General features: G+C 38.1%; 4 protein-coding genes across 6 annotated transcripts in view; 1 reads left to right on the top strand and 3 right to left on the bottom strand.

The window, feature by feature from the left end:
• LOC125841622 (60S ribosomal protein L13-1) overlaps positions 1 to 14,079 on the top strand; it is a 214,467-nt gene that overhangs the window by 57,106 nt on the left and 143,282 nt on the right. The window lies entirely within an intron of this gene.
• Positions 474 to 4,624, bottom strand: LOC125841599 (replication protein A 70 kDa DNA-binding subunit A). Its single transcript, XM_049520752.1, has 2 exons — positions 4,213 to 4,624; positions 474 to 3,277 (listed from the first exon to the last, which is right to left on the bottom strand). The coding sequence occupies exons 1-2, from the start codon at positions 4,497 to 4,499 to the stop codon at positions 862 to 864; spliced, it is 2,703 nt and encodes a 900-aa protein (XP_049376709.1). The 5' UTR covers positions 4,500 to 4,624; the 3' UTR covers positions 474 to 861.
• On the bottom strand, positions 7,257 to 12,398 carry LOC125841595 (RNA-dependent RNA polymerase 6-like). 2 transcript variants are annotated; one of them, XM_049520745.1, is made up of 3 exons: positions 12,287 to 12,398; positions 8,649 to 11,429; positions 7,257 to 8,193 (listed from the first exon to the last, which is right to left on the bottom strand). In XM_049520745.1, exons 2-3 carry the CDS (start codon positions 11,364 to 11,366, stop codon positions 7,324 to 7,326), a joined length of 3,588 nt encoding a protein of 1,195 aa, XP_049376702.1. In that variant the 5' UTR covers positions 11,367 to 11,429; positions 12,287 to 12,398; the 3' UTR covers positions 7,257 to 7,323. The 2 variants fall into 2 exon arrangements, with proteins under 2 accessions (XP_049376702.1, XP_049376703.1); XM_049520746.1 differs by lacking the exon at positions 12,287 to 12,398 and having other exon boundaries at positions 8,649 to 11,733.
• The window catches only part of LOC125841605 (butanoate--CoA ligase AAE1-like), a 51,942-nt gene continuing 50,828 nt past the window's right edge, over positions 12,966 to 14,079 (bottom strand). The window contains exon 3 of the mRNA XM_049520761.1: positions 12,966 to 13,211. Within this exon, the coding sequence (XP_049376718.1) occupies positions 13,198 to 13,211 (14 nt within the window). The 3' untranslated portion in view covers positions 12,966 to 13,197. The remainder of the gene's footprint in view (positions 13,212 to 14,079) is intronic.

Here is a 14,079-nt window from a genome sequence, read left to right as displayed (position 1 = left end):
AATATTTCTTGAACAACATTTTTTGTTATCACCCAAAAGTCGACCACTAGTTTTTGGTACCTCATCCAACACCCCACAACCCCAATCCCCCAAAAAATTAAGTGTCCGTTTGGTCATGAATGTTTTTCACTATTTTATTTGGAGTATTATTTTGAAAAATTGTGTGGACATAGAATTCATAATTTTGAAAGAGAAAAATCATTGTGGTCTCAATAGACATAAATTTGATTAGAGTTCAGGTGATAAAACTTCAAGTCTAGGGATCTAAATGAAAAATTATAACAGAAGTTTAGGACGCAAGTTAGCTTCCAAAACATGATCCAAACCAAAACCAAGATATTTACAGTAAATTCTTTTTCTTCGATTTGCTCAACACTTCATTCACGTACCCAAGCCTAAAACACAAAACATTTATTTTGAATAGGAGGGGTTATTACGGATTCAAGACTGCATAGTGAATAATAAAGATGACATGTGACAGATTAAAAGATGTGACAACGTACACATGTTAGTCTAAACTGTAACACAGGAGTTTTTATCTTAAAAGGTCGAAACCACAAAGAAAGATTACCTAAAAGAACTCAAAAAAAGAAAGACAAAAAGAGATGATAATGCAAGACTATAATTTACAAGGAAAGAGCAACGAAATGCCACTCCTCAAAACAAGGACGACAAGACTTGTAGTGCACTCTCGTCCAGGAACAGTGACGCATAATTTAAGCCCCATGCGACCACTGTACAGAAAGGCAAAACGCAAGCCCTCAAGAAGCTTTCTCAAATGCAGAACATGAGCCATGATGAGCCACTAAGAGAAGACATCTAAACCTGTACAGGACAACTTTATGCGCTCAAAAAGGTTCATCAAAAACCACCGACGTGTTGCCTTGGAGTATTCCCGTATCTTCCTGATGTCATGTTATTGGCAGCAGGTGCATTGCTTACACCTGGGCAATCTCTTGCCCAATGTCCATACTGATGGCATTTATAACACTCACCACCACCACCACTGCTCATCCCTGAAGTTGCCCTATTGCCAAAACCACCTCCATATGCCTGGCTCTGACCACTCATCATGCTTGGACAGTTTGAAGCACTATGACCTGTTCCACCACAACTATTACAGCTCATATACATGCCTGTAGAAGAGCCAGTCGGAGCATTTTGTGTTCCAGTAAGCTGATTTCCATATGGACCTTGCCGATTTCCCTGCAGTCCACTTTCTCTGCTGATACTGCCTGCAGTAGAGCCAGGCGGAGCGAACTGTGAGCCAGTAAGCTGATTCCCATATGGACCTTGCCGATTTCCCTGCAGTCCACTATCTCTGCTGATACCGCTATGGCTGCCACCATAACTTGCAACAGGGCTCATTGGTTCTTTGCGTTTATTCCCAACTCCAGTATTATTAAACCCTGAATTCGGAGTTGCATCATCTGTCTTAGGAGGTAAAGTGCTGGATTCCTGCCCATTAATCTTGTTTATCAGGTCGAACAGAAACCTGGTCTCTGGTTGGAAGTTCAGCTTCTCAGCTTTGACCATTGTTGACTTAACACGCTGCTCATCACTATACATCTCTTCTTTCACTTTCAATTTAAATATAAACTGGTTGAATAACACAGTACGCATGATTTCTGCAAACCTATCATCATCCTGCTCCTCATATTTTAAGAAATACAATTCTTTTGCAGATACACCCATTATCTGGTCACCACATTCTTGAAATGCAGTAACCCATGTTAAGCCAGTATGGTCCTGAATCTGGAACTGAAGAATGTACCTATATTCACATTCATCAACAGTCTGATCACACCTGTCACACCGCCATTTCCCATCCCCATTATTTGTCACTTTTTTGTTGCACTGTCTATCTCCTATCATGAGGGGACATGCAGTATAGCAAAAATTGTCAACCTTTATAAATGTAACACTGGCACTTATAGTGATCCAATCTGGTTTCTCAGAAGTGCCTAACTTCTCATCTTTGATTTGAGATATAGTCTTCCGCACATCTGTCCGACCAATACTGCTCACTTCTCGTGACAATGACATAGATGGTATGTTCTTTCCCTCCCTTTCAAACCATGCCTTCGTTTTCAGAGCTTCAGGAAAATCTGGTTCTATAAACAACTTGCTTGTAGATATAGTACCTATAGATTTGCCATTAAAATCATTTACTCTACCAGCTTTAACTGCCAAGACAGGGAAAGCCCCAGAATCACAGAGACTCTGAAGTGTTTGACCTTCTGCATTGCAGAAATTTGCCCACAAAGTTACTTCAACACTTCTACCAGACATGTCCTTCAGCTGGAGGACTCTCTTCTGAGTTTCTGTACCATTTTTCCTCATTATTGAACTAGATGGACTTATTGAAGACACCACACCAATCACATCTATCACATTGCTGTTCTCCATGGCTTCAATGTCACTGATTGGCCGAAAATGAAATTGCTGCTGAGGAATAGCCCTGTCATCCTCAAAACAAGGTTGAACTACAGACGTGCTCTCGAGCATAATTTCATGGTCATTTGGAAGGTGATTGTAATTTTTCTGAGCTGGTTTCAAGCTTCCTTTTGAAATTTGATACACTCTACCTGGCTCAATCTGGTCATAAAATTGGTCAGCTACAGAGTTAAAACAAGTCACCCTTATTTCTCCTCCATCAGAATCAAGAAGATCAAAAGAGAATACTTTTCCATCACCCCTTTGATTGTTGTAGTGTCTGAGTTCCGTCTTTGCGGTTACCCTGGCCTTGATAGTCCACCGACCCTGATATGGATTGAGAGCAGCAATTGGAATAATCCTTGGAGGTGCTTCATTCTTGGCTACAGGTCCTCTGTTGGAGTACATTGGTGATGGTTGCTGATAAGAAGACTGAGGAGGCTGTTGATAAGAAGGCTGAGGTGGACGCACATAATTCATTGGAGCCCGTGAAATTGCAGGACCAGATTCTGCTCTGGGGTAAAGAGGTGCACCTGAACTATATCGTCCAGAGTCAGTATTCCCAACAGAGGTAGTATTGTAAACACTGCTACGGTTCATCTCTGGAGATTGCATTCCTCCTGACATATTTGGTCTTGGAGTTGAGCCTGAAGTAGCGGAAAGAGAAGCAAATGATTGGGGGTTTACACTTACACCACCTAATTGATTGGTGGAAGGCTGCAGCGGGGCAGCTGGTCGTGGCACCGAAGGGACACTACCATCAGTTCTGACATAATGCTTTGGGTCTCCAATTTGATCACATGTCTCAAGTAAAATATCTAATTCAATAATAATGATGATCCTGTTTGAAGAATTAGACAATGAATATCAATAAACAAATTTTTAAACTGAAAGTATGATTCATAAACATTTACGAAACGTGAAATACATAAAACACATATATATGTAGGTTCTTCATTGGAAATTATAGCTGGAAATTACTGACATGGTAAGCTGTTTGCTAATTATCTTTTCAAAGAACTAGTCTTGGGAAAGCTCATCATACAAAAGTGTCAAGACACTCACCTTAAGAGGAAGAAACTTAACAATTAGGGTCTAACCATATACATATAAGTTGTGCTCCCAATCAGAGAGTCTTTGCAGTTCATGAAACCAAAATGATAATCTAGAAACATACAAATTTGCAGTCCTAAGTCCTAACTGAATAGCACTAAACTGTTAATTCTAATAACCCACACAGTTGCAATCAAGACTGCAAAAGCAGAAGTTTGCTAATTCGGAAAAAGCCTATCTACAAACCTAAAAATAAATGTAAAACCAACTGCAGGAGCAAACCACTGGCATTTAAGGAACCCTGTCATAATAGGAAAAGGTTTTCATACATACAGAAACTTAAACCCAAGTTGAGCACAAGATGAGAGGTATGAAATAATATCTGTAACATACATGCTATCATCTTTGCGTTAATTGATCACCATCAACAGTCCAGAAAAAAGAAATCCAGAACTCCCCAGGTAATGGAATTTCACAATTTTTACAGACATAACATTTGCTTTGAGCGTGCAAATGACAACAGCAATCAACAAGTAAAAAAAGTACTTTAAACAATTGATTTTTTCTCAAAAAACACAAACATAAAACAGCACGGCAAAGCATCTCAATGAAAAAATTCACTCAAGGTGCACACATGCAATCCAAGATTTCAATAATTATACCATTACTAGTCCACGTAATAACAAAATTAAGAGTAATTGAAAGGGAATCAGGAATCATTACACTCGATTCTGGATGACATTACGAACGAACTCTTTCATCTGAATAATAGTTCCTTTCCGAATCTGTTGAGACCGAATTAGATCGTTCTTCTGCGTAGCTAACATCCCTTGCTGAATATGCGTTCCGTCCGATATCAAAATCCGGTATCGTTCATTATTGTTAGTCTGGTTCTGAGTATTCACCAACCGAACATCCGTGATCTGTAGCACCGGTTTAAACTCCTCGGGATGCCCTTCTCCGATCGATAGCATCTCTATTGCTCCTTCCGTCAAGTTAATCGGCGGCATTTTTCCGGCGAATTGCGACGGTTTTTTTTCTCGAGAAAGTGCGAGAGTGAGAGTGAGGGAAAGTGAAAGGAGAAGAGGTTTTCAAAACCCTAAAAAGAGGAAGCGGGACAAAACTAAGCGGGCGCGAAAACGAAAATAAGGAAAAAAAGATTTTTATTACTATTTTGTGATGTGATTTGTGTGAAATGACAGAAGTGGCCTTTTGTTCGGTTTCTCGAGGATTCCAAGGGAAGTTTTGTGGATTTTTTGGTAGAAGGTTCTAAAGAATGGAGTAATTGCGAAGAGCCCCGCTAAAGTTTTTTTATGTGAATGATTTAGACTATCAAGTTTAAAAACGAAGCAATTGAACCACACAAATTAATTTTTAACTATATCTTTGACATTAAAAAATAGTTTTTTTTTTAATATTGTTGAATTCTATATATAAAAAAAAAAACGTCTAATACACATGAGTAAATTAGAACCTGTTTGAATTAACTTATTTTTTTAAAGAAAAAATTAAGTAACTTTTGTAGAATTAAGTATGATTAAGAAATGACTTTAAGCGCATGTTTTTGAGCTAAGTAACAAAAACAAGCTTAAAGTTATAGATTAGGATTCTTAATTGTGACCTATACTTATAAGTCGCATCGGCCTTCTTGATCATAGTGATTGACTAGTTGATGAGGTTTCTTCTGAACTATTAGGTCAAAGGTTTAAGGTCGGTAAACAGAAGAAAATCAATGATATAAGTATTCTAAAATACATTTTGAAAAAAAGGGAATCTTAGTAGCTTAGTTACCTAAACCCCTACCTTGTTGGTAAGGGTTTGACTCCTCACATTGTAATCTCCTCCCACCTTTTATGTCAAGCCCCAAGTCTACACCCTGGGCGGGACTGGCACCCGAGAACCATTTTTAGCCCCAAGCGAACCCTTGTCCTGACTAGACTCTCAGCGGAAGACTTTAAGCATTATTACAAGGATCAAATGCATTTATAAAATAACTGTCTCAATTTAAGCTCAGAACGTTTAAGGATAAAACATTCAAACTAGCCATAGATGGCAACTAAAGCCTTATAGCAAAACATCTGAAATACAAGACTAAAGAACTATGACTACTCGTTTATGAAGTCTCTAAAACAAAGAGGGATGTCGGGACAAGACCCTCGATCATCTTAACAACTGAAATATTAAAGCAATGTAAAAGAAGTCCTCTGGGAAGCAAGGAGGCTCACCCACTGACTCTGAGTGCTCAACTGGATCAACGAGACGCTGGATGCTGATCCTGGTTACCTGTGTCTGCATCATAAAACGATGCAGGCCAAATGACATCAGTACATTAAATGTATGAGTATGCGAGGGGAATACTAAACAAGACATAAGCTTGAACATAATCTGAAAAGAACACTTACCTTGGCTTTACTCAACTCATGAATAACTCAACTTAAATACAAAGTAAAACAACAATAAATGTGCAGTTTATACAAAACATTTAAAACAGTAGATGACAACTCAATGTATTAAAGAAATACAATAGCAACTCAATTACATATAAAGTAGTATAATACTGTGGGAGTTTCTCTAACCGACAACCATCACTATGAGCCTAAGTGATGATACAACGTCTCGCCCACGCTGCCAGAACTATCTTATACTTTGCCGTCATATAGAATGCCTCAACTAAGTGGATCCACTAGTATATGCTAAAAAACACTAAAGAATCATCTAAAAAGTATGATCTTTTCAACCCATGATGACTGCATGGTTTATGGAGACTTGAGTTATTATGAACTCGCGTCCCCATATCGGTGCTTAATACTACTCCCAAAATATACTCAGCTCATATGTTTTTAAAACAAAACTATTTCTTTGGTTTGAGATAATTACTCAAAACTTAGCTTAAAAGCTCTCTTGGAAATCGATGTTTCCTTTCTTGCTCAAATGTGAAAACATTTTAACTCTTGGGAATACTTAGTTCCCGTATAATCTTTGAAGAAATGAACTTTACTCTTACTCTTTACTCAACTCAAAGCTTAAGTCTTAAAACAAAGCAAAACGTTTGTAAAAGACTTCTTGGAAAGACTCTTTGAACTTTCTAGACTTGACTCTTAACTTTCCTTGAATTGAATTATAGATTCAAGGTTCATNGGAAACGTCTTAATTTTTTTTAAATTATGCGGGTGCAGATTTCCTCCCTTCTTGTTCTACTGCTTCTTATTAAATATCTATAGTATTACTAGCTACCTTATTTACAATATATATATTAAAGAACCTCTTTTTAAGCCAAAAAAATAATGTACCAAATTCATTACTAGCTAATTTCAGATCAAACAGGCTCTCTCTTTTTCATTATTCATTACTATATTCTAGCTAATCATTACAATATCTTTTTATTTATATTTGTAGAAATAGAAAACAAAAAAGGATGGATATGATATGTAAGTAATATGAGAAGGATGATAGATATATAATATTACTTTACGTATGTAGCAGTACTAACCTAAGTGGGGCGGAGTATGAGCGGGTTAAAAGTAGAAAAAAAATGAAATGTAGGATGGAGCAGGTGAAAATTTTGTGGGTTGGACTAAATCCGCCCCGCCCCGCACCGCTCCATTGTCATCCCTCCCTGTATAAGACTTCTTTAATAGCATAAGAATATATTTATAACTAACAGCATGCGTAATAAGCATTGATCTTCTTAACTTAATAGCAAAAGTATATGATCTATAGTACCAATAAGTTGTGTACAAATGAGATTAACAAATATATGATTTTTTGTCACAAATGTGATCTTCACAAACCAAGTATTGATAATGGCAGAGTGGCCTTACAGCCAAATGGTTGTTATATCTTGTCAACAAGATACCTTCCAAGAGAATCGATACGCTTGGTAGAGTCGGAATGCTGCATTCCCCTTTGTCTAATGTTAATTCGAGCAAGGTAATCTGCTGCAATCCATGCAAAACTTAACATAACAGTATTTGAGACGACAACAGTCTTTTGCAACTCCAGTACTGTTCTAGTCACCCAATGAGGATGGTAGGTAACCCGATACCATGCAGACGCCTTTGTTTCATACATATCGTTCTTCTCATCAATGGAAAGTTGATCAAAATCAGGATCCATATGCTCGAAAACATTCCTGAACTCCTTCCTCAGCGCATTATATGCATGCTTCAGCCTCTCTTTTAATTCCCCTTGCTTCTTTGAATTGTGCTTTGCCATGGACCATATATGTCCAGTAACCACCTCTTCCTCCCCGTTAACTTGGTGTTGTCCTAAAAGTCCATTCAACTGACTATCATAAGAACATTTGTGATTCCATGCTTCAGCTATGAAATCTTCGTATCCTGGGATCTCAAGATTAGTATCATATGGGATGTCTTCAGGGACAAACTCAAGTCCAGCAAATTCTCCCTGAGATAAAACATTAACTTGCCTATATAATTTGCCCAAAATTTTCTCGGAGTTGTATGACTGGAATTCCTCTTTCCCCATGAAGTCAGGATAGTGTTTTGGTCTGAGGTTATAAGGCATGCTGACAAGTTTTCCAGTTTTGGGGAAATCAACGGCTATAGCAGCAAGCTCTGCCAATTTAAGGCACTTCTCATCCAAAGCTCCAAGTTCACTGAGGTCAGCATGAACCACATGCGCGTTGCAGATTTCTCCTAGGCTCTCTTGAACCATGTTCTTTGAGAAAAAATCTATTATGTCCTGTAAATAAAGAAAAAGATAGTTAAAATACAAAAAGAATGCTAGGCAACCAGTTGAATGATCCAACAGATAACTAGTGCAAAATCTGTTGGATATACTCAGACACCACAAATGGTCACAAATATTTTGAGCCATGAAGACTCTCTCCCTCTTCTATTACAAAACAAAGGTAAATACAAAATCAGAGAAGCCTTAACTTGGGGTGCATAATGAAAGAAAAGTGAGCAAACAGTATCTTACTAAAACAACAAAACTCAAGACAGTTGTTAAAAGATAAATATAAGCTAAAGAACAAGTAATGGTAGCGTTTCAAGAAGGCCTATAATTATCTCATCAGCATTCTATCCAAGTGAACATTAGGCTGTAACAAATTTATACAGATCTGGAAAAGCTAACCAAATATAGGAAGATATGAATCAAACATGCAGGAAATATTATTGTAGTTGAGTAGTTACCGCATGTTCAACATGACGATCCAACTGTTTAACTTCTGCAGGAGCATAGTCCATTGGCATCCAGCTTTTCTTACTGGGTGGGATGAGATTTTTATCCCAAGCCACAAAGTAGAGGTCACCGTCAAGGTCACTCCCTGATGCTTCATCTGGATGTGGCCTATCCCCCTTCTGAGGGAAGACCAGACAATCATAGAGATGGTGTAAACCAGGAACATCTACAGCCTCCAGAATCCTCACATCCCCAGGATGAAGACACGGGTTCTTTGCAATTATAACATGGCCCTTTATTACTTGAAGATTTTTCTTGATATCAGAAAAATTTGGACCATCCTTAACAAAGCAATTCTCCAAAGAAGGGCTTGACACTTGAATAAAGCATTGGCCTTGCTCAAGTTCACCTAATTCATCCAAACAGCCCATCAACCACCTTCCGGAAGGAACAAATATCCTTGCCTTATTCCTGAGGTCGCCAAGTTGAGCAGCTCTAATGCTAGACAACATCCCTCTTAAATGAGGCTCACTTTGAGGTTTAAACCCCGCACTCAACATTATAGCTGCAGTATTTCCTGCCTCAGCACATGAACCTGTAATGATATCAAAAGCCACATCCGAATCCACAAGTATTTTATCCAACCTTGATAACATTTCTTTCTGCATTTCCCAAAATATTTCTTCTTTAACCTTCAAAGATGAGAGCAGGGTTATTATTTGCCGGTTCAAAAAACCAGGTTGCAATCTCGTCCAAGAGCAGATTTCAAGGATAGTGTGATTTGAGTCAAATTTCTTCATACTTGGTCTCACAGAAAGACGGATGCCATCATTCTTTGCCGGCCAACATGCAACAACACCTTTACAACCAGCATACCTTATCTGATAAGCACAAGGAGGATTGACACTTAATTGCAACTTCTCTGCAACTTCTATAGCTAGATCTGCTGATATCATGCCGATTCCATCAGAGAAAATATACCCATTTCTTTCTATATCTGGAAGCTTGGAGTTAACCTCGCTTGGAAAGATTTCCACTGTTGCATAGGTTGATGAAAAGCACTGCCCCATCCTAGCAGCATATTTTGCAACATTCTTGTTACTGAACCTCCCCATCCAGCTTATGATACTGGGCACACTAATTTTCGGGTGTTCTGCAAAAAACCAGGCAGAACGATCCCTCAGCTGGTTAGCTGAGAATGCCAGAAAAGAGTACCTGCGACCACACAGGTAAAATCCTTGACTCAGCATAGTTTTCACCCTTTGGAAGATAGCAGTTTTCTGGGGATTAGATTTTGACGTAATTTCTCTCACGATGGTGGAAGCATAGTACGTCAGCACATTCCTATTCAAGTTCTGCATGCCCTCGTCCATGAAAGTAACTCGCAAAAATCGATCTGCGACATGTTTATAGTTCCTGAGGACTCTATTCGACAGCTCCACGGTCGGTGGAAGACAATATGCTTTGGTTGGGGTGATAACCAACCTCCTAACCTCTACAACATCATCAGACTCTTCAGTTCTCTTGAGAAGGTTAAGTTTATTCCACAGCCATGTCTGGATGTGTTCTAACTTCTTAACAGAGTCATTGACAGGCCTTTTGAAGGAAAATATGTGCTTCAGGGCAGCTACATTAATCCCCTCCGGATGCTTATTAAGCAAAGTAAAGAAATCATTGGTCATCTGATGCTGATTAATAATGCCTTTGTGCAAAACCGCATTTACCAGAAACAAGACCTTAAAGCTTATACCTCCATGGTTTTGGATGCAGAAGAAAGGTTCTGGCATGGGCACACCAAAATCAGGTTCATTTCTCACCCGGAGCCTTTGGTTACATGGTTCTACCACGGGCACCCTACTTTCACGAAAAAATTTCTTGGCCTTCCCAAAGTTAGGACCATTGCGAGGCCGAATTGAGATACGATAGGTATTAAACCGACCAATGGCTCCGCTACATGTAATGTCTGTAGTTCGGATCCATTGATCATCATCGTCTAATAAGTCAAATGCTACTGATTCTTCTACATCATCATCTGCAGTTCTATAGAAAACCAATGGAGAAGAAGCCAGCTGCAATAATATTACCAAAGATGCAAAGTCTTTACATTCCTTTATCTCATTGATTTCCCTCGTCAAAAACTGAATCTTGAAATTGCATTTTATAACAGCCTGTCTTGCTTCACTCTGGAAAGAGAAAACAGTATTCTTTGTGAAAAGTATTTTGCATGTCCCATCGAATCGATCCACAAGAAAGTTCATACCAGTAAGAGGTCCCCTCCAACCAACCACAAAGTCATCATTACTAACCAGTCCTCCAATTTCTACATTAACATCTGAAAACTTTAAGGGCATCTCATCTATTCTCCTCTTATCCAAACAATGGGGATTCCCAGGACCCAAACTAACCTTCAAAGGCTTCCCTCTTAATATTAGTTCATTACGCCCAGCAACAGCAAGAGCATAATTTGCAGACCCTGAAGATGCAAAATGAACGAATGCATGAGGTTCCACTCTTATGTAATCGTTCATTCTTTGCACGCTCTCTTCATCAATGTGATAAGTTGGGTAAGATTTAGGAGGAGTGGACGAAGTCTTTAATCTACACCTCAACACTTGTCCAACTTGTTCTTCCAGGTATTCTGAAAGCATTTTCGCATTGACATCATTGTCGAACCCACCAACACTAATTTGAGTCACTACGATATTCATATCAGAATCCTCTGATCCCATCTTTTTCTCTAAGGATTCACAAGTACTTCTGGACTCGCTTATTCACACAACCTCCAAATTCACCTGTTACATGACCCAATATTTGTGAATAAAGTGAAACAACATAACAAATCTTATAGAATGGACAATGTATGAGGCAACAAATATTCAACTATTTATAGAACGAGTTATGATGAGAGCCAACAGAGAATAACATTAAAGCAACCTCAACTTGAATTCACTCTTAACATCGGTCCATCCAGCCATAAAAACTAAAAAATCTCGAAGATTTGAGACGTACCAGCATTTCAGAAAACAAAAAATTAAATGAAATGTATAAGCTACCCACATTACAAACTTTTTTAGGAAACCCATAAAGTGCTTTCAACAATTTCAGCACACTAATCCTATTTCACCTCTAAACTCAGAAACATGATCAGAGGCAGAAGAACTCACATGAAAGAAATGAGGGAGAAGTTTGCAAAATAAGGTTTGGGTCTAACTCACACCGTCGCGCCGCCTTATAAGTGGATCATCCATGAAAGAAATGAGGGAGAAGTTTGCAAAATTAGGTTTGGGTCTAACTCACACCGTCACGCCGCCTTATAAGTGGACCATCCATCTCATTAACCACCGATGTGTGATCTTTTTCATTCTTTTAACAAAGTTTTACTTTTACTTCCAAAAATAGCTAAAATCAGTTCCACTTCTCTGATTCACCAACTTTTAAATAAAAAAACCCCAAAACGAATATTCAGAACAAACTGCATTATTAGCTATATATCAAGATCAAACAGGAACAGCTGTGAGGAATGAAGAAAACCCACAAAGATTACTTAAACATAAACACAAAAACTTAAATGTGAGTATCAAAAAATCATCATGAAACACCACATTTTCTGAATAATTTTTGAAGTTTTAGAAAAGCAAAAAAGACTTACAAAAGAATTCTAGCTTCTGCTTTGCTTGTTTTGGGTGAAATTTTTGAGAGCTTTTCCACAGGCACGCAAACTAACAGAGAGCAAGAGCAGTGAGTGTCGATATGAGTCTAGTCAATTTTGGCAGAAGGAAGCAAAAAGGCATACTGTGTTAATGACAAGAAACAAAATCTATACTAAATATTCTCTCCATTTCTTTATAATACTACAACGCCGTTTGGACATGATTTGAAATTATTAATTTACGATGTCGTTTTGATAAATAATGACTATGATCATACCTGTGTCAATATCATAATGATTCATGCGTTGAATCAAAAGGTTAAAGATAGAAAGTTGGTGTGATGTTTGCATGGGCACTTTAAATGGAAATATTTTGTTATTGTTCTATAGTACGAGCCTCATATAAAGAGGTGCTTCTTTAGTATGAGATATCTTATCAAAGTTATTTTGATTTTTTTAGGACAACAAAGTCATCCAACTATTGCATTTTAACTCAAAAAATACCAAGCACATATTTAGTATATCATCTCACATTAAAATCTAATTCTTTTAATGATATAATACATATAACCATGATCCTACTCATCTAACTAAGGAGATGTAATAAATGAAAGGAACTCAAAGAATAGTGCAGTCAACAAATAACTGTAAACAAAGGAGAAGTAATAAATGAAAGAACTCAAAGATATATTAGAGAGAAAGGGAACTTTTTTATTATTATTAATCTGTTGTCTGATGATTATAAAGCATCATGAATTCAATACAGTAAGTAATAATAACCTTTTTTCAAAAGGTCAAGTTCATCTATTGTTCTGCTGAACTAATCTTATTAATGCAATATGATTAAGCTTATGTCTAGAACAATAAAAGTGTGTTTCACTAAGCAAGCCCCATTTCAACACCACAATTCATTATAGTTTGCTAGCTTTCGAAACACTTTCCATGGCTTTGACTCTCTGTCTCAGAACAAACTTTTGAATCTTTCCTGTTGAAGTTGTTGGCAGATCATCAAAAATTACTGTCCTAGGAGCCATGTAATGCGGCAAACGATCACGACAATGCTTGATGATCTCATCAGCACTTGCATTGCATCCATTTTTCAGTTTGACAAATGCGCAGGGTGTCTCACCCCAGTGATCATCTGGTCTTCCCACTACAGCAGCTTCAAGAACAGATGGATGGCTAAAGATTACAGACTCTACTTCGATTGTACTAATGTTTTCTCCACCGGAAATAATGATGTCCTTTGAACGATCCTTTAATTCTATGTAACCATCAGGATGCTTCACTGCTAAATCCCTGCTTCGAAACCAACCCCCTCTAAAAGCATCTTCTGTAGCTTTGCGATCTTTTAAGTAACCATTCATTACTGTGTTTCCTCTAATCATCACCTCACCCATTGTTTTTGCATCTGAGGGTACACTCTTCATTGATTCAGAATCCTTTACGTCTACATCCTCCAAGCCAAGATGGTTCACTCCTTGACGAGCATGAATATTAGCCTGCTCATCAGGTGATAGAGAGTTCCACTCTGGTTTCCAAATGCAAACAGTTGCTGGACCATAGGTTTCCGTAAGACCATATCCGTGAGTAACATTAAAACCGAGCTCTTTCATCTTAAGTAGAACTTGAGGAGGAGGTGGGGCACCACCTGTCATAACGTTAACTGTCCTTGAGAGTGGTCTTTGGACACTTCGTGGCGCATTTATTATCATGTTCAAAACCGTAGGTGCACCAGCCATGTGAGTCACTTGGTGTTGAGTTATGCTGTCAAAAATCCCTTTTTCGGTTAC

This window comes from Solanum stenotomum, chromosome 10 (genome assembly GCF_019186545.1).
Source record: "Solanum stenotomum isolate F172 chromosome 10, ASM1918654v1, whole genome shotgun sequence".
Taxonomy (NCBI): Eukaryota; Viridiplantae; Streptophyta; class Magnoliopsida; order Solanales; family Solanaceae; genus Solanum; species Solanum stenotomum.
This window is presented reverse-complemented; position numbering and strand designations above follow the sequence as displayed.